The sequence below is a fragment of the Aptenodytes forsteri genome, unplaced genomic scaffold (genome assembly GCF_000699145.1).
Source record: "Aptenodytes forsteri isolate BGI_AS27 unplaced genomic scaffold, ASM69914v1 Scaffold71, whole genome shotgun sequence".
Lineage (NCBI taxonomy): Eukaryota > Metazoa > Chordata > Aves > Sphenisciformes > Spheniscidae > Aptenodytes > Aptenodytes forsteri.
In genome coordinates this window covers 1898240-1923091 of record NW_008795923.1, presented here as the reverse complement: position 1 = coordinate 1923091, position 24852 = coordinate 1898240, and the positions used below count along the sequence as shown (strand labels likewise).

At 39.5% G+C, this 24852-nt stretch overlaps 1 protein-coding gene across 1 annotated transcript in view; it reads left to right on the top strand.

Moving 5' to 3' along the window:
• The window catches only part of OTOGL (otogelin like), a 98435-nt gene that overhangs the window by 394 nt on the left and 73189 nt on the right, over positions 1–24852 (top strand). Inside the window, exons 2-17 of the mRNA XM_009284940.1 lie at positions 792–831; positions 1922–1970; positions 4140–4200; positions 5906–6004; positions 6705–6859; positions 10065–10186; positions 11441–11646; positions 14428–14558; positions 15195–15301; positions 17865–17971; positions 18677–18802; positions 19518–19626; positions 19881–19927; positions 21331–21476; positions 22715–22838; positions 24518–24695. Coding sequence (XP_009283215.1) covers positions 792–831; positions 1922–1970; positions 4140–4200; positions 5906–6004; positions 6705–6859; positions 10065–10186; positions 11441–11646; positions 14428–14558; positions 15195–15301; positions 17865–17971; positions 18677–18802; positions 19518–19626; positions 19881–19927; positions 21331–21476; positions 22715–22838; positions 24518–24695 — 1807 coding nt within the window. The remainder of the gene's footprint in view (positions 1–791; positions 832–1921; positions 1971–4139; positions 4201–5905; positions 6005–6704; positions 6860–10064; positions 10187–11440; positions 11647–14427; positions 14559–15194; positions 15302–17864; positions 17972–18676; positions 18803–19517; positions 19627–19880; positions 19928–21330; positions 21477–22714; positions 22839–24517; positions 24696–24852) is intronic.

Genomic DNA, 24852 nt, shown 5'->3' with positions numbered 1-24852 from the left:
AGCTCTTACTTTTTTTTTTAAGATACATTTTTACGTCTGAATTTGTTACAAAACAATTATTTAGGAATGAAATTTAAGTTTCTTGGCTTTCTTGCCATTATTGCCAGATGAGTAAGCATATAATGATTTTCAGCGGGGTATGATTTTATTTGACCAGACTGCACCTGCAGTTTGTTTAAGCATTTTTAGAATGCTAGGGTAAATAATCACTCTTCTGGTTATAGAAACGATCCTACTTTCTATGTAATGCAAATGGATCTTGTAGACAGTTTTCCTGCAGCAATTATAAAGATTTCTAAGGCAATATGAGAAAGAAGGGTGTTTTTTGTTTGTTTGGTTTGTTTTTCTTTTAAAGCATGGACTCTAGAGCATTTTAAGTGGACTTCAATTGAGTTTTACAAGTAACATTCAGAAAATGATTACAGGTAACCACCCTGGAAGTTTGATTCTGGAATACTCTGAGCACCTCTTGTATTTTATCAGTTTTGTTCTGAGCCTCTGAAGAACTATGAACTCTTTGCTCTTTTTCATGGTAGCACGTACCGGAACTGAGACCGTGGAAACTTGCAGGTGACGAGTACTTGAGAGAATCAAACTCTCAGAAAGGAAAGCATGTAGTGCTACATCCCTTGGAAATCGAAAAAGTTCGTGTAAAGATGCTCTGGAAAACTTAGGATCATTAAAGAACAAAATTCAATAGTGGTGTTTTAAACTTGACAAACTGTTGTTTGCCAAGTGCAGAGTGAGGCTGTAGAAAAAACATTTTAACTTGATGACTTTTTAATCTACAGGATCTTATTGCAAGCTTTCTCTTTTGAGAAGAACTTCAAGGTAAGTTTTTATTCCTTATTTGTCAAGTCCTACAAACAGAACAAGAATGAATAAGTGTGACGCAGTGCAAGTTAGAAAGTAAAATACAGCCTTGAATTTGACATGTAAAATGTCATGTACATGTACGTTGGATGTAAAACACACTTTCAGAATGTTTACGACTCTTTCCAAAGAAATTACATAAAGGGCATGGGTCCTCTGTTTGAAAAATGAAGGTCCTTATGAAAAATTATACTTCTATGGTCTCAAGAGAGCTTAGAGGAATAATGGAATGAAACCAGGATGAGATCATGTTTTCATGACTGGAAAAATACATTAAATGAGTATCCTTCTACAGTTTTAATTGCATGATAAAATCCTAGCTGCTATTTGAAGCGCAGAAAAGTAAGTGCTATACAGCCTTAAAATAAACATTTTCAATACAAGTTTTCATGTAGAAGCTGAAATCCAAACAAACCCCAAACTAGGGAATGTTCCTGATCCCATTGAATTAAATGGGAACTATGCCATCAATTTCAATGGAAGCATCCAGTCGGACATAGCTTTGGATGTCTAATGACCTCTAATACATCTAGCGAACACACACGCATGTCAAATGATATGCCATCTTGGACTGTTGATAAAACTAAGTATGTTTTACAGTTTGATGCCCTTGTTTCTAAACTTAATCACAAACTTAAGTCAGCTACAGCTGGACAGTCATTTCTTGCTATTAAAAGTACCATCACAGTATATTCAAATGACACTTGGGGAACTCGCAGCCACTCACACGCAGCGTCAAGTAAATACGAAGCCGCTTTACAATTTTGTATCCCATCATGTAAGCCTATTTTGCCTATCTACATGTCCCCCACAAGCTCCAGGTACCTCCCTGTCCAAGCAGAGATTGGAGTGCTGCCCAATTCTGTAAAATGAGACCACGAAAGGAAAAAAAAGAAAAAAAAAAATCACCTTTTTAAATGTTAACCCAAGAAAGACCTCTTTGATAAAGTGATGGTAATCAGAGAGAAACACTTCTCTCCAGGGAGCTGCTTATTCAGGTTGCTCCAGGGACCTTTGATTATACAAGATCCTTTTTGTTTTCTTCCAGAAATGAGTTTAATGCAACTCGGCAGAAAAGAGATCTCGTAACAGCCGAGGTAGGTTATACCTCCAAAAGCGGGAGGGAGGGGAAACCCTTCCCCCTTTCCTGCTCTGGGCCTTTGCCGTCCTTACAAAGGAGCCTTTGTGGGGAGAAGGGCTGCGGTAACAGGAGGACAGTGAGGAGGAGCAGCTATTCCCTACCTGCTCACCCCCCGCCTGAGCCTGTGGCCTCATGCCTTCATTCACTCTCAGCAAAGCACCTAGTGGGCAACCCACCTTGACGAGCCGACTGACGCGCACCATGGGAAATAAAACCATGATGCCTCTGTCTTTTGTGAGGGCGAGCAGAGAGCCCCGGAAAGCTGTTAGTGTTCGGTGACAGGCACAATGGCGGCACCACCGGCAAGGCTCCCTCCCGCATGTGGTGTGGTGGCAGGTCCAGCCTGGCCCTGGTTCCCACCGCCCTGGCCCACCGCTGCCTCAACACTGCATTCTGGCAATGTTGCGCTGCAATTTAATAGTAAACGGGGGAATCTTGTTCCCCCGCTGGTACACGTCTCAGGCTACGGAGCCCAAGCAAGGGCTGTTCGACGGGGGCAGGCGGGAAGCCCAAGGCGGTCCCTCCTCATGGTCTTGCAGGGAGCTTGCAGCCAAACCATGGATGATTTTCTCCGAGTCCCTTTGAGATATACGTGCCTCCTGACCAAGTCAGAAGGTAGCTGGTGTGAAACGCTGCGCTAAGGTGAATTGAGCCTCTGAGGGAAATGGGCCCTCAGGACTGATGGTGTCCCAGGAGGGCCTTCGGCAGGCAAGTGCTGTCACAGCAAGGACGCTCTACCTCCCCGAAATAACACAAAGGCCAAAAGCCGCTTTCCTGAGGAGGATGGCTCAGAGTAACTATCAGGGGAAATGGAAATGGGTCTTGTTGTGCACGGTCATGGGGACCAGGAATAGTTTTGGTGCAGGGGCCTTCCAGGTGATTTGATGCAGTCCATTTCAGGTTGATTTTAGAGAGATTGTGCTACTTGGATACATCCCACAAAGTATTTCCAGTTGGAAAAGGGAAGTTTTTATGTCACTGTATGAGGCATTAGTAAGACTTAACCTAACCTGTTCCTTGCGCAGTGCCATTCACTTTGAGATCCATTAGTTCAAACTCCAGACATGGCGAATGACTGGCGGCAGGAGGGAAGAAAGAAATTAGCTTACCAGCGAAGACTTAAACAATTTGTTTTGCTTAGTCGTGCAGCTGAAGGCTGGCGTATACGCCTGTGGGGAGCACAGAAGGGTAACTGTTTTCTCATAGAACATCAGAGAGGGAATAAATAAAAACCACAGGGAAGAAGAGCTATTTAAGCGAAAGGGCCAAGCTTTATAAAAAAAAAGGATTTAAACTGGCCATGAATAAATGTAAGAGGGAAATAGTTAACTACCCAGCACTTCACCCTGGTAAATTTTCCAGTCAGACTAGTGGGGGCAAAAACCCCAGAGTGCTTTCAGCCTGGAACGGGATCAGTTCTTGGAAGGGACGATGCGACGTGACAAGCTGCAGTAGCAGAGTGCTGGGTCAGATCCAGGGCTTCTTATAGTCCGATGCTCCCTGGTTCCTAAACAAGACAGGAAGCAGATCAGGCAGATCCACCTCCTCTTTTTTTTGGGATGAACTGAAATGCAATTCTGAAGGATCTCAAGGAGAACATGAAATCCATAGCAGCTGGAGTGGCCACAGTGGGATGATTGGGGTGAGGCACAGAGCATGAGTTAAGAGAGTGGATAAAATGGAGGGATATCGCATCTTCGACCTCTCCAACTATTGGTATTTGAAAAAAGTGAAAAGGACAGGAGTGCTCTCTGTCCCCTCAGTCTTCCTTCCAAATGTAAATGCAAAACTTCCCAGGTGGAGCCCCGCTGGTTCATTGGCACTGCAGGGCATGGAGAAGAGGCCAGCGGTGATCCCACAGCACAGCTGTATCCTTCCCAATTCCCCCAGAAGCCATGCTTCTCCTCCCCACTGTGCTGGTTACTGCTGTCACTGCCTTCCCCACTGGCCCAGGCTGCCGATCCCTCCTGCAGCGCAAGGGGCTGTGCCGTGTGCTGGCTGAGCTGCAAATTACTCTTCTGTATTAAAAGTCCCAACCCAATGTTAGGCTGCAAGGCCTCAGGATCGTATCAGCTCATTTGTAAAGCACAAACACCCTGATTTTGCTTTTATGTTTCTCTGACAGATTCAAGCTGCCTCTCCTTGGTCGCACCTTCATGGGCCCTTGACGCGGAGTCTGCCAGGAGGTCAGTGACGTGCTCCTCACCCGCAGGAGGAGAGATGGTCCTGAAAATGCTGCCTTGCTACCAGCTCTCCTGTGTTACCATGAGTTGTGGAAGCCCTCCTCATTATGTCCCCTACAAAACCCTGCCCTGTCTCATTTTCTCCTTTTATCCATGTTAAATCATGGAAAATACCTGTTAAAATTGTACTTTCAAAATAATGCCTTACAACCAAATCTGAACAGCTGACTAAGCCAATCCTTTGATTATTTTTTTTTAAAGTTTAGTTCCATTGCAATTTTTCTTCTCTGCCACTTTTTCTAGCCTTGGCAGAGGGTGTAAGTATGTCTGAGAGGCGTGTAACTGGTTATGTGAAAGGACAGGGGTGCTCAGGCAATGAGCACGCAGCTGCTCCTGGAGGGTTTTAAGCATTGTACAACCATGTAAAGCAGGTCCAAGTTACAGAAGTTGTTTTGCAGAAAAGTTCATTGTATGCAACCGAACTTTGGTATCCTTCTTGGAAAATTCGTATGCCTGGGTAGGTGCTTTCTGTTGTGTTTTTCCATGTAATTGAATATATGTAATTTTACAGCTCACAATTCTAACAACGACAAAGAAGTTTTCCACATTAGTGCTGTTCTATAAACAGTATTTGCTGCTTTGTCGGTATTTTCAGAGTATCTGTGTATATTTGGAAAGCAATTCTTAAATGGAAAAAATTCAAAACTAAGCATGGAAGGGAGTTTCCACAGTGAAGGCTGATGTTCTTAATCGTTGGTAACTTCTATGTGTACTTTACTGTAAAGGTCCCATTTTGTTCCCATTTAATGTCACTAGCAGCTTTACCATGGCTTCATTGGGAGTGGAAGGGCCCGTTTATTTCATTTACTTCCTGCATTTTGCAATGCTTTTTAATCTCTGTCAGCAAGATTGTAAGCGCTTGTATCGAGGGTTTTAATCCTCCCCCAAGAAGGAAAGCAACTATCTGCAAAACCTGATGAAATTTTGGGTTGGGACTACATTTCTTCTCCACTTTTGGAGAACTATGATTCAGACCCACCTCAGCGAATGGTTAGTAGATGACAGTGAGGTCTTAGCTTCCAAACAGACTATAAAACCCTTTAATGAAACTGCTTTTGGAAACAATTACTAATTATAACATGAAACAAGCCATTCCCATGGAATCGTAAGTCTCTGACTTCAGTCACCTCTTAAGCAGAAATAACCTTTTAACTGACTTTTTTTAGCATGGGGGGGAAGGTTATTTATGATTGGTTTTGACTTTGTAAATTATATATTCTGGGCTGCTTATAAGCTGAATGTACCCTTTGCTGTAACGCTTAGGAGGGAGGAGCTGAACATATGTATAAATTGTGCTGAATTTAGTCAATTAGAATAATCTGTGTCCTGTGTATTTCGAGATCAGCAGGGCTGGGATTTGGTTTCTTTACATGGGAACTTGACCTTTTGTTTGCTGGGAGGAGGTTGACCTTTTGCTCCTTTGTTAGTTTACAAGTCTCAAACCAAACGAGAGAGAACCTTGCTTCTCTTTTAACCAAGGAACACAAAGGGTAAAATTAAGTAAATGTTAAAACCTGAAGATTGTTGGTGTTAATTTTCTTAGCTAATATAGCTGCTTATGATTTAAAAATAAACAGATTTAATGTGGATCTCTCAGCCTGTTTGCAAAATACTGTATCTACTAAAAGGCTGCTATGCTTCCTTACAGGTTCATGTCCTCAGGAGTGCCTTAATGGAGCAGCCTGCACAGAGTCAGGTGACTGTGACTGTCAGTTACTTCAGGCTCAAGGAAGCAGGTGCCAAATTGGTAAGTTTTGGGCCAAAAGAGTCAAGTTTCAGCTTCAAGTGAGATTTAAGGTGCAGGTTTTTAAAACAATACTGTTAACAGCATATTTGTGATTCCTCTGTAATAGGACTGTCATTCCACTAGTAGCTAAGAGGATTAAAATGATATGCGTTAGGGATATATATAGAGCAACATCAGGAATGCCTACATTTTAGCACTTGGGCTGTAATGATACATAGATACCATAACAGATAGATCACTGTCTCGTACATCAGTAGCTAGCCAGGTTTTTTATAGTTAGCTGAACAACCAAAAAGTCACTGCATTTTTCTAACAAACTGTGACTTACCGCAAATAAAATTACCAACTATTTCAATGCACTGGTTTCTGGAAGCTGCTGTATGTAGGGATCAACAAGAAGAATTGTTTTCCAGGATCTGCAGTAGATCTAAATCCCTTGCCTCTACCTATAATTAAAATGTCTCCACTGAAGCAAATTAAAAACTTATGATGATCGCATGTGACTAAAACTGCTGCCTAAAGATTAAAAAAAAAGTAGACTTCATTTAAAGTTGAAGAAATGAGGTTATCTTTTGTCCTTGCTATGTATTTCCTTTATAAGCTCTTATTTCCTTTCTGAGCTCTTACTTTTGTAGCTGCCTGTGACACCTGTCAGTTTTTGATTATCGTGCTTGTTGTAAACTCAGTGTGTTCTCTCCAGTACCTAACACTGGTAAGGACCGAGATGGGATTTGCAAATCATGGGGACAGTATCATTTTGAAACATTTGATGGCATCTACTACTACTTCCCAGGAAATTGCTCCTATATTTTTGCAAAAGACTGCAGTACTCCAGCACCCCAGTACACTGTTTGGGTAAGTACGTCTGTAGCTCACATAAATATGTCTTTCATCGTAAGTAAAATAAGTAGAGAGACAATAAATGGATCAAACCGTTGCATTGCTTACTTAAATATAAGACTATGCCGCTGGAAAATGTCTAAGCCTATGTGCAGTAACTCAAAACACTGATGAAATGATAATCAACAGAGTCAGTATATTAAAAATAGTATTTCTTACTTCCCCTATCCTAAAAAGGATCTCTGATCTCTCCTTTCTGGGAGCAAAAGTGGGTCTTAAAGCAGACCTTGGAAACTTCAATAAACTTTAGCTGTCAGATTGTACAAAAACTTGAGTTGCTGAGTAAAGTGCAAACAGCTGTCACCTGCCTGATAGCTGGGCACCTGAGCGTACTGGGCCTCGATTCACAGCCATCAGCACGTTACGGGGAGCTGCCTCCCTGGCCCATGGAAAACTCTGTCCCCTCTGGGGATTTGCATTCTAATTTTGGATTACCTCTACATCATGCAGAGAAGATTAACAGCTCAAAAGCCTTCATATTGACCTATGTATGGAAGGCACTCTTTTTAGTAATTTCCTCAAATTGCTGAGTATCCACGGTTAATGACTTTGGGTCAGGGAGAGTTCAAACCTATACCCTCTTTGAAGGAAGATGCCCTATTTCTCAGGCTATTGGTTACTGTGGGGAGAGCATATGAGCTCATTATGTTACTTTTTACACAATGGTTGGGGTTTGGTGGTGATTGGGCAGGGGAAAGGGGACAAGAGGGGTCCTAATTCTGAGCTGTGGTGGTCACAGTGCTTGCAGGGGCAAGGGCAGACTTAGATGCTGATTTCTGCTCCAAGGACTAGTTTTTGTTTATAAACACGACCTCCTCTCCGCCCAGATAATGGCATCTAGTGAAGATAAATCTGCCATTAAAACTGCCATTTCTATTCACTCAGGATATAGACAGATGCTGTTACATCCTCCTTCCATGATTTCATTTTAATTCTTTGGATTCTGTGTGCAGCTATGATCTTTTAAGAGTTTTCAGAAAATGCTGTAACAAAGCCCAAGATTATATTAAAATCTAGAATCAACATTTCAGTGGATTCCAGTTGCTTTGGAAAGAGAGAAACTAACATTCAATTGCTGGAACAAATGTCATGTTTTGCTAAAAACTGAAAATGTTTACTCAGAAAAGTCATAAGTAATGTTGAAGCACTGCAGTCACTACAGGCTGGGCAAGAGAGAGCCAAGACCCTTGCCAAATCCTCACGTTATGGTCCTTCTGGCTTTAATAATCCACCTCTCTAGAGGAGAAGAAAACACAGGAATTATTTTGATTTTCCTTGATTGTGTTTCTGTCTTGGGCCAGGTTTACATAGAAACCATCTGTCAATACTAGTAACATTTATGATGTCTTTGATTATGATTTTCTTTATACATGTAAAAACTCTAATGCTTTTCCTGGTTTGGTTTATTTCACTCAAAGAGACAGTAACTGGTTTTTACTTCCAGGATGAAGTGTCAGTGTAGGAAGATTAATTCGAGTACGTGTTAGCACTATTATGTGTTTGCCAACAGATCTTTTCTACAAAACCGATAGCTCTAGTTACTTTTACAGCCTCCATTACTTATGTTGGCAAAACATTTCCCAGTTACTAATCTATTTAGCTTTACAGCACTGTCAAGTAAACTGGTAATGCAACTCCCATCCTTCTCAGAGAATGGTGACACACATAGTCATAGGAGTCATATTTGAGCTATCTAAACTCTGTCTACATTTTTATTTAGATAATGGTAGGTATCTAAGATTCACAACACATTCCCCTGTCTCCTCAGTGGTGTCTAAAACCAGCTCACATGCTTTTGAAGCACCGTAGTCTAGGGCATCCCATAGGTTTGGGTGGCTCAGCCCCACTGAGATTAATGAAAGCTGTTGAAGTTTTGCTCAAGCCCTTGGGGTAGGTATGTGCTTAAAACTCACTTAGACTATGTGAGTCTAATTCAAAACTGTGTAGTAGTTAATTGCTTAGAGCATATGCACAGAAAGTTGGAGACGTATATCCCTATCATCAGTTAGAGTAAATCTGAACCCACAGTTTTCAAGTCCTGAGAGCATGCCCTGGCCAACGAAAGCTGTGTGGTCTCTGGGGAAAAGGACTGTCCTGCAGGAGTCGTACTCTGCCATGCCGAAGGCTGGGAATGCAAAGGAAGTCTGACTTCAGGGGTACCCTCCTTTTTGCCAAACTATAAAAAGGAAGAGTGATGGCTTATCATGCCTGTTCCAAGGTCTGATTACACATTTTTTATGCGAGATCTAGTTTTATGCCATAAAACTGTAGACATGCTGAGATAGGAGTTGCATGGTTTTCATTTCTGGAAGCATGCATCTGAGATCTGTTTAACACCTCTCTCTGGTAGTGGGCAGTCATGGAAGTCATACATTGCCAATATCTGAGCCACAGTTTTGCAAATCTCTCTCTGGCTGACTGAAACTTGTATTTCCATTGTTGTGTTCAAACTACGGAAGCTGATACGCGATTCAAACCAATGCCCTGGCTCACTATGCTATATATGCATAATGGGGAGAGGCAGACTTCAGAAAAGCCTGCCCTTCTCCATTAGCGGGGCTAGAAAGCCAGTGCGAAGTGGGTTTCAACAGATCCACATAAGTTAGATGCCTGCAGTAATCCATGGGAACACTCCAAAATCTCAACAAATCCTGAGTGGTTCAGGAAGGCATGTTGCAGTTCATCTGGTGCCAGTCTCAGCTGGCATGGAGAATGCTGGTATTACTCTGAGGTTTTGTGTTGGTTTGTAGTCCCCTCTTGTAGATCAGACCTCTAGAAAGAGAACAACAGGGGTGTCTCCTCAGTGCAAATAACAAGCTCCTATGTTGGCAGTTATAAGATAGCTCACTACAGTGTGAAGTTCATCTACGTAAAATACCCGAGTATTTTATCCAGTATTTAAACCACTATCTCGTGATGCTTTGTGCTATTAAACAGTTGCTGTATTTGTATTTCTCAGTAGTATTTGGTAGCGTGAACTTCTAGTTTTGCGTATCTTTGTAATTGTGATTTTTTTATATTCTAAGTATTTATCTGTAAAGCTCTTTCAGTGATTGGTGCATAGAAATGTAAAATATCATACATGAGTTTATAAAAAATTGCATGAAATTATTGAGAACAAACATTTATTCTTATTGTGTGTATATTTTTCACCTCTAAGGTTCATAACAGTCCTCACTGTTATGGTTCGGTATATACTTGTCAGAGGTCCATCAGCTTATTTTTTTCAAACCTAGAAGAAATAACTATTTCAGGACATGAAGTAAGAAAAGAAGGAATCAAGTAAGTGTTCTAATGTGGGTTTTAAGATTTTATTGCAAAAAGATAGCATGGAGTTTGGGAAATTGATGCTTTTTACACCAGCCAGAGAAAATAATTTGATATATATCTTTATTAATCCCTCGCTGTTCTGTATTGGGGCTGATAGAGCTCCAGTGTGAGCAGATGTGCTGGTGCTGATGTAATACCTGAGTGAGGATAGCATACACTCCCCACATGAAACTTGTGTTCAACTTCCCAGCTGTAACCTAACAGTTACCCATCCCTACTTTGTATAGACAAAGTCTGCATCAGACAATTGTAGCTAATTCTTGGTGCATCCTGATACCATTTTGAACAAGGCAGTCATTATTTATTCTTCGTAGCTGTACTTAATGTAAGACATAATCTACTTCTAGACAAGTATGAACTGGTTGAATCAAAGATCTTAAGACCCCTTTGCCCCTTTGGGGCAAAAACTCCACAAAACATCTCAAGGTACATCAAACTCCCAAATTTACCAGTTGTTTAATAAGTAAAAAGATGAGTGCAAGGCTATCAGAAGTATGTTTTACTGGTTGATAAAGTACAGAAAATTTCAAAGAGTTGTACCTTAACAACTTGTTAAGATGTGATAAAGTACAGAAAATTTCAAAGAGTTGTTAAGGTGTTCTTGCCATCCCCTTTGATGTAATGCTATAGCCGTTAGCACCTGAGACTGATAGCTACAGTGATGCTGTTCATCCCAACAGAAGCAACTTTGCAAGATTAGGATTAGATCTGTGCTGCAATATTATTGTCCAGCGGTCTTTGGCCAAAGAAGGAAAATGTATAGTATTTTGGTCAATAGGATTTTCTGTACTGCAATTTCCTCCATTTGCAGACGTCTAACCCAGTGAGGACCCTGTGCCCAGAAGGGCTGCTGGTGGTCACAGTGTCACATAGCTCCTTGCACAACACAGCATGCTCATGAAATCACGTATTCCTCAACGTGCCCATGCTGGGCTTTGAAAACCGAAGATTCATTATTCTTTCAGGCTTATAATTGGTACAACTGATAGAGGTATAAAGCAGAAAAGCATTCATTTTTGATGGTCGATATAGAGAAGGAAACAGAAGAAAAGACAGTAAAAACATGATGAAGAATTGAATGGAAGTGACTGTATACACCTGTGAAAAAGGACTTAGTGAGTTAGAAGGTGATGTTTTATGTGGTATTTTTCTAGCACTAACCTCATCTCATCTGAGATCTTTGAAGCAGGCTGTTTACTTTTCCAGATTAATGTTGCCTCAGACAGTTGGAAATGCTTTCCTTGAGAGACTGGCTGACTATATTCTGGTGAAGACTACCTTTGGCTTTTCTCTTGCTTGGGATGGAAACTCTGGTATTTATATTAAGCTGACAGAAGATCATAAGGGAAAACCTTGTGGCCTCTGTGGGAATTTTAATGGCAATAAATATGATGACTTGATACTGCAAAATAGTAAGTAAATAGCTTAGAAATACACCCTTACCTTGTGTGAACAGCTTCCATGTTCACTTTAAATATAATACTGTAAAAAGGCAGAATTCTGTTTCAGTTATTTCAGTAGAAAATAGAATATCTGCTCTACTTTTCCTCATCGTTAAAGATGCTAAGGGAAAAGGTCCCAGTTCAAGAAAGTATTTATATGTATGCTTAAGCCTTTTCTTGCTCAGCAAAGCACTTGGGGTATGTTTATCTTAGCTGATGAAAGTGCCTTCAAATAATAAATAAATAAACAAATGCTTGTGGTTTTCTCTATGTTTAAGGATGGAGGGAGAAGGAGAGAAGAGCCAAAATATTAACATTTGGAAAAAGCACCATCTCGAGTCATTCGTTTATATGAGCAACATAAAAAAGCTAGTTGAAATATGTAAATTTCAAAACTGTTGCCAGGGAGTTCCTTATATCTCTCTGTTGGTATAGTGTATCATGGGCCTCCGACTACCCTGTAGGATGAGGAGTTGCCCAGTGCTGCGTCTGAGGCAGAGATGACTTGCAAAGCTGGTCGAATATTCTGTAGTCTATGTAGAGAATACTTTATAGGGACTTTTGTCCTACTTGCAACTAATGTGAAAAAAAAAAAAAAAGAACAAGCTTGAGAATATGAGGAATATTTTTCTCAGTCTCTGATAAAACCAAAGATAGGACTGTTTTACTGTTACCATTAATTGCTGAGAGAATCTAGTCCCATGGCCCGGCATATTCTTAAGTCACAAAAGTTGTCTCACTGTAACTTTTTTCCCCTCCTCTGTTTTTCCCCATTTTTTATGGTTGATAGCGGAGCTTTTTGACTTTCTAAGTGAGGGAAGATGCAGCGTACCTATCTTTGTATAGTCTTTAAAAATCTGCCCAATATAAATTTCTCATACCTGTTCTGCCATGAGAGCAGCAAGTTCCCCATTTCATGCATTAACTTCTGCACACCAGAGTATAGTATGTTTAATAACTAGTTAAAACTTGTGATCTGTAACAATGGAGAAAAATGGAGTTTGGATGAGATCATTAATTTACACAATCTATAAAAAATAGTAATTTCAATATCTTTAAATGTATTATCTGTTATAGAAGATTTCCAGCTCTTAGCTTTCTTCATTTCCAGAGCTACACTTCTTCACCATCGTCATTTCTTCTAGCATTTTTCTTTATCAGAAGTGATAGTATTATTGTCATGTACGATTGAGAGTGCTATGAATCATTTTAACCTTGAACCAGTTGTATAACATGGTACCTTGACTCTGTGCAAATACAAAGCACGAAGTTCTGATACCTTCACAAGAATAGACTGCTACTTCAAATTACTTCTAAGCCGCAACATTTTTCTAAGTGTTTCCAAACCTTATAAATCGTTTGGGATGATGGTTTATCTCCCCCAGCTAAACTACTCCCCCCCAGAGTGTAAGGGAAGCTGTTACATCAATCCTGAGTCTTCCAGAGTCTGAATGCTCTCTATTTGCAATGCCCCAAATAAATAAGTTGCTGAGAGGCAGGTAATAATCCATTTCAAAGCACAGTTTAAAAACAAACTCCTTTTCTGTTTCCTTATCTTCATCTTTAACGGCATCTTTGTATTTCTTCAATATACAAGGCTGTATCTGTGTATAGAACTGTTTCAAGGACATTTTATTTTGTGGCATTTTTTGAGGACTTAGAAATTTTTTTCAAGCCATGTCAAAATGTAAATAAAATATTTTTAATGTTTTTGCAGAAGCAGAGTTATGTCAACAGGTTTACCTCTAGACCAAAACCCAGCTTTTTATGTTTGGGAAGGATTTTCTGCATAAAGAACTATTCTGTCAGAGAGGGAGAAATGTCTTAAGTATCCTTGGCTCTTAAGTAAAATAGACTGGTGGTTAGGATCTTATCTTTGTTTATCTGTGGAGATCCAAGTACAAATATCTGTTTAGTGTGCTTGGGGGCTTTCCACATTGCAGAGTGTCAAACTTTGTACATCTTGTGCTAGAAGAAGTTAGATTAAGTTTTGGATAGTACAGCTCTGTGAAAAAAACTGTAGCTGATTTCATTTCAATACCCTATCTCCTAACCATGCATAGATATAGATAAGCATAGCATAGATACCGATTACTGTAAGATTCTTCAAGGCTGGGGCAATGTACCCTTTTTAACGTACTTATGAACACAGAGAAAATGTAATATTTAGGTCTTGCTGCAAAGATATGGAAAGTTTGGGTCTGTTTCTTTACTGCCAACCTTCTTGTATGTTCGTGTATCTTCCTCAGCCTGTTGCCATGACTTCCAGTCATGCATCTTGTTCATTAATTCTCCCATGCTCATGCTGTGAGGAGAGCTGGGCATGTAGTGGTGTGTTTGTTGCAGGGCTCTTCTGCAGCAAGGGAAAAGGAGGGAGACAATAGTGCTAACTGACCTTTGTGAAACATGATGAAAGCCTTAAACTGTTTTAAAGAAATGTATTTTTTCTTAAGTATTCAATGCATGATGTTTGTCCTTATTTGTGTATTTGTTATAAAATTGTCAGTGATTGCACTTAAAAAAAATCCCAACCTTGTCATATATTTTTAATCTTTTCATGTAAATGTAGTATAAAATACTACCTGAAATTAAAAAAGAAAAATAACATTTTTCTACACCACCCGTACTCTGAACAGATCTGTAACTGAGGTAATGAGCACATTGAAAAACTACCAGAAATTTCCAAGCTGTCTTTTGTGTTTCTGTTGACAATTTTTTTTTCCTGGATGCTCTTCCAATGTTTTCATGCAGTCGGTGAATATACGGAAGACATTGCTGAATTTGCAAATAGCTGGGCTGTGCAAACCTCAGATGATGTAGCTTGTGTACCTGCTGCCTCAGATTTTTCCAGTCCTTGCTCAGCTGATGCAGAATCCACTGAGGTAAATTAATAATGTTTTTTTAATATATATGTGTGTGTGTGTGTATATATATATATTCTTAATCTTCACTGCCTGGTGATAGTACAAGAATCTAGCAATATACACCATGTTGAAAAAAGCCTTAAATGCATTGAGGCTTTGAGAAAGGGAAGATTCAGATCAGAACTGCTGCTAGGCAATGTCTGAAGATCTTCAGAAGTTTAGCCTAAAAGTACAAAGGCTCAGATAGGATGTGCCAAGTGGCACAGGTCTGCTGGCAGAGCTCTTCATTGCTGCATTAAACTAGGGTTCAGTTTCCAGTCCTGGCATCTTACACCTCATTATATTGGAAATTGTGAAATACTGCAGAAGTAACATGCTTAGCTCCTGCATTGACACAAAATGCTTTTTTTGTCATTTCACACTCTTTCATCCCAGCTGGTTTAGGAGCAGCATGCAATCAAGCCAGCCTAGGCAGAGAGGACAAATTTTAGAAAGAATAATAAAGGAGACATAATAATAAATTGAGACTGTAAGATTCTCAGATTTAAATGGGAATATAAAGGACCCTAGATTAGGGAAACAAAGCTAAAAAGGATTATGCTTGTTCAGAAAGTATTTGCTAACTGTTGTTTACTGATTCTCTTTAATGTGCAGGACATACTCTTCAAGTGCCAAATATTCCTACAGTTTCCTTTTCTCAGCTGTCATGAAAGCATAGATCCGTATTCTTATATTTCTAGCTGTATGAATGATCTTTGCAGGTAAGACTGGAGTTCTTGTGTATTTATTTTTGACGCCTGAAATGAATGCTCACTGTTTCATTTGAGACCAGAACTGAGCAGCATTGAGGGAAGTTAGGAGGAACCAAGCTGCGACAGAACAAGGGGGAATGGCTTTAAACTAAAGGGGGTAGATTTCGACTAGATATAAGGAAGAAATTTTTTACGCTGAGGGTGGTGAAGCACTGGCACAGGTTGCCCAGAGAGGTGGTGGATGCCCCATCCCTGGAAACATTCAAGGTCAGGTTGGACGGGGCTCTGAGCAACCTGATCTAGTTGAAGATGTCCCTGCCCACGGCAGGGGGGTTGGACTAGATGACCTTTAGAGGTCCCTTCCAACCCAAACTGTTCTATGATTCTATGATTTTAAGTTCAAAGCAAAAGAGAAGGGGTTTCTCAAAGGGTGATTTAGTATGGAAACAAAGGGTACAGAACCAGCCTGCCAAGGGATATTTTGATTGCTAAAGGTTTACATAGATTCAAGGAAATACTAGACAAATACATGGAAGAGAAAATCCATGGAGAATCACTAATGACAAAAGAGGAGCTGCTAATCACAAAAACCCTGAAACCTGTATATGGAGGTCCTGAATCAAAAATACATGGAGATGATACTAGGGGGAAATATCAATGATACTGGAGGAGCTGGACCATTTGTCTGACACAGTTGGACTGTTTTTATGAGCAATCACTATGGTTCAAATTAATAGAACTTTTCAAAATTGCTTTATTTATGTAAATTCAGAGTTGTCAAAAGAAATTCAATTCTCATTGGCTTGGGTGCGAGTTACACCCCCTCAGCTGTTGGCATTATATGCAACCTGGTATTTTCCCCTTAGCTCTCCAGACTCCTGTTTAGTTCTTGTCATTCAAGTTAAACTGGTGCTCCAGAGTGTAATTGAATAGATGACTGAGCAGTGTACCACTTCCTTTTTAGTAGGGTTTTGAAATTAAGAAGTAATTGTCATAAATAGCAGGATTTTTACCAGATACTATTATGGCCTTCTCAGAGTATCATCAATTTAATCAAAAACATACAGAAAGGATCACAAGACTAAAAGTAAGAATCACTCAGTATAATTCAATACAACTTGTTAGTTCATTTTTGATGAATTCTTAGTTTTCTGCTTTACCATAAAGTCAAGATGGAAGAATTTGTGTTTGTAGGCAAATCTCCGAAGTGTGCTTCCTGAAGTTTATGATCTGTACATTGATTTTGCTCAGGGAAGAGGTGAGTTGCCTCTGTATGGTCTCTTTGTAAGTCAGGAGTTTATTGTGGCTTTTTCTTAGCCAAAGAAGAATAATGAAAAGCAAATTTTCAAATGTGATATTGAATCAGTGTCATGGTGTTAAGGCGGATTTGATTTTTGTCAGCATATGTGCGTTGATGTGAATTGTGTGAATATTAAAAACCTTGAAGGAAGTTTCTGTGTCTCAGAACCTCATTAATTTAGGCTTATTTTGTTTATAAAAGAGACCTCTCTTCTTGTGGCTTAGTGTGAGTTTATGAAGTTTTTTGTGAGGCCATAGTATATGCCAAGTATTCTTTCTATTAAGACCCATTTAATTGGATTAGATAAGGAGAGCTGGAGAGACTCTGATCACTGTAACAAAGAGTATAGTGGTGTTTGATTTGATAACAGATGTGTTGAAAGCAGAATACAAACACAATATAATATATTCTTAAGACCATTAAATTTGGAAGCATGATCTTGTGTGCTGAAAGACAAACTCAGCTGATCTGTCACAGTCATGCTTATAATAGAAATGTCATGTTATGACTAGTTCATTTTGGCATCAAGTCCTCCACAGTGAGTGATGGGAATTGTTGGACTTTCACAGTAACAAAAGGTTGGTGGTATCTTGCCTTATGTCACTTACATCTGAATAAAATTTGATCTTACCTAAACACTGATGAATGTCTCTTTACTTGATCCTGGCAAAAGTGCACTGTACAGCTCCTTCTGTATAGACTAAGGCAGAGATAATGTCTTTGCCCAAGGTCACGCTGTAAATCCCTAAACCTGTCCACAGTATTCAGTGGATAACGCTTCTGGCACCGAGCACTTCAGCACAAGGTCAGGAGTCCACCAACAGAGTTCTTCTCGCCTAAGTTCGAGGCAACTGGAAACTTGAACTTGCTACTTGGACCAGAATGTCCAATATCAGTGTAGGTTGGAGTTTCCACATCATGCAGGAAGGAGAGGGCCTGAGACGTGGATCTTGAGACTGTTGAGTTGTCTATTGTCTTCAAGACAAGGTCATGTTTCTCTTTCACCGTAAGCAGCATTTATCTTTTTTGTAATAAATGAGTAGTTTTGTTCACTGTGGTAGCATTAAAATGAAATAACTTTTTGTGAGATCAAATGATAAAAACACAACAGTGTATTCAGTATAGCTCGTTCCTTTTCATAGTATTTTCACGGTGTACCGTTATGACTGAGTGGTGTCAGCTATGTGTGAAGTATCCTGTGCAGTGTCCTGTGGCAAAGATTTGTAGATGGGATTTGAGTTCCTTGATTACTCTCTTGTTTTATCATTTCAGAGTGGATGATGATGAAACATACTGCAGGGCGGTGACAGAGTACGCTAGAGCATGCTCTCATGCTGGGTCACCGGTGCGGGACTGGAGGGATGACTTTCCTGCCTGTAGTAAGACTCTTTAATAAAGCATACTATGTGACCTTTGAGATACCCATGTATTCATTTCAAATAATTCCATCTTGACAACATTTGTCACTATAGGACTCAAACCCAATACTGAAATAGATCAGCCAGCTTCCCTATTGCTGGCGAACAATGAAGTCAATGACTTGCTAGAGGAATATTTTAATTCCATTGTGTTTTGATCTAGATCCATACAAAATTCATGTTTCCTCAGATTGCTTGAAACATCATGTGTGCTGATCATATTCTAGGACAAAGAACAAACATCTGTGGAGACCTGATGTTGCCCCTCTTCCTAGATGACCGACCGTTCAGCCTCTACTGGCCCTATAACAGAATTAATACAGTTAATCCAGCTCCTTCTAGTTATCACCACCACCCATCAATCGCCGTTAAGTCTCATGCACAAGACTTTGAACTAGCTGAGATATGAGCACATGTTCCCCTGTCACAGAAACTATAACTTCTTTTGGAGGGGTGATGTAAGAATTTGGTAAAGACAGACTTAAATACTGATGAGAGATTCACCACAGCTCTTCAGTTAAAACCTCTCCAAACAATCCATTGTACCTGATCTGAATAATTACCTATACCAGAAGTGCTGCACAACTGTTTATTTGAGAGAGAGGGGTTCTCCAGTATGGAAAGAGAAATTGCACTAATGTTCAATGTACCATGTATTTTTTCTAGCTGAGAAGTGTGAAGACAGCTTTGTACACCGTGACTGTATCAGCTGTTGTCCACCAACCTGCACATTTGAAAAAGATTGTCTTGGCAGCAACCTACACTGCTTAGATGGCTGTTACTGTCCAGATGGTAAGTACTGTCAATTTTATGTGAAAAAATATGTGTAAAGCTAATATCCAACATCATAATAGTTGTCTAAATAGACTGTGCTTAAAGTTAAAGCCTGAAAATATGAATATTGTAAATTCTGCTCTAGCTGTTGTTATTCTCACTGTGATTCTTCCTTTTATTGTGTTCTAAACATTTCTCTAGAATACAAAGGTGGCTTAGAATGAAATATCAATTAAAATCTGGAGCCATCACTAATGCTTGCTACAATAAGATATTGCATAGATTTAATCCACTTTGTTTGAAATATTCCAAAATCTATTGAGGTTTTGTTTAAACAGAATGTGTCTCATGCTCTGTACAAGAAAACAAACTTCCTGAGACCTGTACTCAATAGAAATTAGGGCTTGGACTATGAACAGTCCTGTTCTAGAAGGACTAAAGATTATGTGATCTCAGAATCTTTTCATTTTTGAGTCTGTATAGTTTTACATGCTTAAGGCAGACATTTTTCATAAAGCAACTATTCAGAGTGACAACGGCTTTGAGGGAGCTTCACTATTCATCACTCTGAGCTCTCTGCACTCGCTGGGCGACTCTTTTTGCTGGTCCCTGGTTAAGACTGGTGAGATCACTTTCTGGCAGATTTGAATGTTTGAGTCAGGTGGGGGGAAAGCAGTGATCCGGAGTTCGTTAATTTGTTTTTTATCTCATTTATTAACTTCCCTCCCAATAGGTCTCATTATGGAAAATGGAACTTGTATCTCTGTGTCGAATTGCCCTTGTATTTATCATGGAACTGCCTTCCCTGTAGGCTCAAAAATTGAACAAGAATGTAGCAACTGGTATGTGAAAGCCTCACATCTGTGTTTCCTCTCTCTGTGCCTGCTGCCCGTAGTTAGTTTAACATCATAGTCACACCTACATATTAAAGAATAGTTAGTATCTATGTTTTACAGTCTGGGCCCTGTGTATCACTAAAATATGCAGGCTATTTTATGGAAAGGGTGAATTCAAGACATACTAATTAGCTCAAAGCTGCTCTTTTTGCTAAAGATCAGAACACTGAATTTCTGTGTTTTGTGATTTTTCTTTTTAGTATTTGTATTGGTGGCGTTTGGAACTGCACTGATCATGATTGCCCAGGTATCTGTATTTCATTATTCTTTTCTCTCCTCAGTGAACATAAGGGATAAACTTTTCAGAAGACAACAGAACCAAATATGATCCAAGGGCTTGGGATGCTAATTTAAGAAGAAAGATTAAGCAGATGGATGTTGAGAGTAGCAGTGGGCCATCTGGGGTGAAGCTGTTAACTGCCTGACCATGCTCATCTTACCTTTTCCCATTTGCTTCCCTAACTCAGTGTGTTACATCCACGTCTTGTTTTCTATCTCCTGTTTACACTCTATGTTCTTTATGGTAGGTGGCTTATTTCTACTGCCTGTGCAGCACCTAGGCCAGGTATAAGGATCTCCTCACTTCTAGGTGCAACTGTAATGCAAATAATAAGAAAAACATCATTCTGATGCTCAGTGTGCTGTATTTTCTCCCTTGTAACAGCAGTTCATGTTGGGATAATGATCCTTATCTTTAAAGATTACATGTCTCTGTAATGAGTTACTCAGAGGAACATGCAGTAGTCGGGTAATGAAACTCCCTTGACAGTTCTGTATCTTAGACAAGATTATACTACGAAACTTGTGACAGAGGATTTTTTACAAATTAAGGAGCTGCCTCTGAATGAGGTAATAAACAAGGCTTCACAGTTACTAAGCAAGGCTTGACAGGGTGGATCTGTAGTGTAAAACAGTTGATACTGAGAACCACTCCATATGTCTTGTGTGTGTTGTGTGTGCATGTGGGGGGGTAATTATGACTACTCTAGTCTGGTCCTAGGGACTGAATGCCTGTTAGTAGCGGGAGCAAGTTAGATGTGCTCCCACAGAGCACCTCCTGCTGTAGTTGCAGCCAAAATGAATCTAATTCATGTGTTCTGACACTGCCCCATGGTGTGAATGAAAGTGAAGGAAGTGGGGATGTGCTGGAGACTTGCTTCAACAGTGCACTCCTGATCTGAACTGAAAAATGAATATAGATGCGCCCTGAAGACAGACACCTGCAGCCTCTTCATACCTGCGGTAGCAAGCAGTGCCACAGTACCCTAGAAGGAAGGAGAAAGAAGCTTGTCCTCTTTCAGTTATGCCAAAAGATGATGAGGAAGAAGATTCTAGGAAACTTCAGAGTTGTAATAAAGAGAAAACTCTTTTGCATTTTAGAGAACTTGTGACTCAAAGGCATCTCATCTAGTTAGAACCAAAAGATGCTGCACATCGGTGTGTGTAATATGAGATGGTATCTGATGGAAATAGGTGTTTATAACATATTTTATTTCCAAATGCTGTAATAGCTAGACAGATTAAAGTTAGCCTGGATTATGTGCTTAGAAATAAGGAGAAAGTTTCTTATTTATCTCTCTTCCATCATTTACAGAACAATGATACATTCTTATGCAAGTGAACATTCTTGTTTATCCTTTTTCTCTCAAGCTGAGTGCTCCGTCACAGGTAGCTCTCATTTCACAACATTTGATGGACGTCATTTTACCTTTCTTGGGATCTGCCAGTACATTTTGGTAAAAGGCACTGGGAAAAACAAATTCACAATCACTCTACAGAAAGCACCTTGTGGACAGGTAAGTCGCATTTTTGTGACTTAAATATTTTAACATATTTAATTTGTTGGAACAATGCCTTTTAGAAAACTATTGAAGAGACTAGCCACCACACATATTTGTTTGAAAGTATTTTGGCAGGTATGCAACAACAGGCTTTATGAATAGAGGTGCTTATAAAAAGTACTTACCTGCGAGACTGGAGTTAATGATGTTATTAGTCACCTAGGCTCTCAGGAGAAGGGGCTCTGAGACAGTGACTCACAGCTGCCCATGTGCTGAGGGCTGGGATGCCTGAACTCATCAGCAGGGAGTGATGCACTGAAGCTGCCCTACTATGGGACTGTCTCTCATGTCCCTTCAAAAGCTAGACTATGAACTTGTGCCTCTGCTTTTTTTGTAAGCACCTCCTTCTCCTGCATAGGTGTTGAGACTCCTGTTTCTGCATTTCAGGTGGCCTCAAGCATGAAATGGTTGGTTAGGTAGCCACTGAGAGACAAGGATGCTACTGGAAATGACCCTTAGCACAACTCTAGGCACCTTGGAAAGTTTCTGGGTGAAAACATAGGGGACGCGGGGAGCATAAGATGCTTGGTTTAAGCTGGTTATGTGTCACTTTTTACCCTGTACTTAGGTTCATAAATTCTGCCTGGATAGCACTCTAAAATGATGGGTGTGAGTTAGTTTATAAGTCACCATTTTTTGATAGTCAGATATTTATAAATTATTGTAGTATAATTCTGGAGAAATTATATCCTTTTGGTCTGCAGTCAGAGATCATGACTACGTTTGAAGGCAAGAAGCACCTTCATGTGCGTAATAGTTTCTTTCTCCTGCATTGCTGCATTTGGGCTCTGGTCGTACCAGCTTGATGTAGACAGGGTGAGACCCTTGCTCAAACACTGGTTAACCCAGCAATGAGGAGTACCCAGGGTGGCCATGCAAGTATGGCCTTTTGAACCCCAGTATCAGTACTTGGGGACCTCTGCCCACTTACTACTAGACTGCCATAATAGCTAAAATGCATTCTCCTTGCTCTTATATGCATATGAAATGTTTTATTTTGTTCTACATACAATTTTGGGTGCTCTGTTTGATGCTTTGAGTGATAGTTTACAACTGATTTACCTGATGACAGTTCTGGTATTTCCTTTCTATACAACTGTTTTTCCCCCTGTTTGTTTGTTTTTGCTTTCCATGGTGATGATATTAATGTCTTTCTTTGCCTGTTTCTGATGGTGAAACTTGTTTCTACTTAGAACTTTGACCATGCCTGCATTGAGTCTATAACACTAGTTCTTGAAGATGATGTGAGCAAACAAGTAACACTCACGAGATATGGTCAAGTCCAAACTGGCCCTAACCAAGTTTTATACCTTAATGGTAAGAAGTGCATGGAGTAGAATTTTACCAGGGTTCACATTCTTTCTTTTATATGCTCCAAAGCTTTTATAATAATATCTGTCTATGAAAAAGGAATTTCTTCAAACATAACTTATGAAATGTACAATCACTTACTTCTTATAACCTTAGTAATGGTTCTAGAAATGTACTTTTTTCAGCCTGTGAAATAGAGTCCTCCATTATGCCCTCATTTCTTTGCATTTCTTATCTTGCAGAGTACCTAGAGATTCCACTTATTTTGTTTGTGTTTAGGGGGGAGGAGGTAAGAAAAAGAAGGGAGGTGAAAAGAGGTTGGAAATCATCTTGATGCTGATGTTAAGGTTTAGCCTGATTAAAGCTTTTTGTAATAAATGGCATGGAATAGAATCCATGTGCTCTGTGGGATCTACGCTGCTTTCAGTGCTGACTTATGTTGTGATTTCAGGCAGGTTACTTCACCTTTTTGGAAAGGATAGTAAAATAAATCAGCCTTAAAAGGATGTTATAAAATTAAGCACTGAAGGTGGAAATTATATTGCTAAATTTTGTACCTTAGAGTGATCAGTAGTAAATTCTTACTGAATTTTTAGTCTCTTTCTGAAAGAGTAAAGTGGGAGTTTCCCTTTCCTTTCCCAGCTTCCGGCAAAACAGAATTTAGGGAGTTCTGTGCTGGTGGTTACAGCTATGTCTTTTCTTCACTGAATTTATCCAGTCACAGTTCTGCTTCTGGCAATCACAGCTTCCTATGGCAACAAGTTTCATAGCTTAGTTATACTTTCAGTTATGTTGACAGTTCTGCTTCATAATTTAATTGATAATTTCATTTTATGTCTTTTGAATCAGTCCCTATTCACTTTGTCTCTTTCCGTAGTCTGCAACAAATATAATCTATGACAAATATTTTGTGTCACATTCTTGATAATTGGGTGTATCTAGTAAGTCTTATCAGTTAAGAACAGCTTTAAGCTCACATAAGCATTTTATCTGCCTCTTCTCAGTTTATGCACCTAAGTGTGTGTATGTGCATGCGTGGAGGCTGCTTGTGAAGGTAGAACTGCTTTAAGCCTGCAGCTGCAAGTAGCCCAACAATGTGTAGCAAATTAATGCTGTGACTGTGAAATTTCCATTTCCTCACATAATGGATTTGCTGGGAAAGAAAGCTGGGAATTTGATAGGGCCTTAGTTCACATACAGTCTAAGGAAGGAGCTATACTGATGTCATATCAATAGTAGTAAGAGAGAACCTTCTATCTAAAGATTGCAATACACTTTACAGACATCTGCTAATTAATCTTATAACATCCTTGGAGACTAAGAAACAAGTGGTTTCTTGTCTTCTCTTCTCATTGCCAGAGGCATGCTGTTGCATTGCTTTCTTCTAAAAAAAAAAAGAAATGCGAGAATGGTTTCTGGATAACTCACAGGTACAGGAAGGTGAGAGATTTTTTATTGTCAACAATAGTTACAATTCCTGATTTGTGTTACTAATGAAGAAGATATGTAGTCTCATAAGTTCAGATGGAGAATGGGTGAGGTTATTTGGCTGCCGATGAGGTTGTGCATATTTTCTCATTTTATTTCTGAGTTTTCAAAATCTATTTTGTTTGAGGGCTAAACCAACACAACCTGGAAGTTGGATTTCAGTGGCTTTGTTTTTCTTTTTCTATTGCTATGTGCAGGGGCTATTGAAATTCAGAATATATCTTCTTTCTTTGTTCAACTGAAAACTAGTTTTGGTTTGAAGATACTGTTTGCTAAAGATGGAGAGAGGATCTATGTTCAAGTTGATGTCGGCTGGAAGAGAAGAACATTAGGACTATGTGGAACCTACAATGGGAATTTAAGAGATGATTTTCTGTAAGTTACATATTGTACATTTAGACTGTGTTTAATTACAAGTGAAAAGTTTTGTTGAATGTAATCATCTCATTATTTCATTTCATTACCATGCTCATACTTTATTAAACTAATCAATATAAAATCTCTTAATTAAAATGTTAGTCACTTTTTAAAA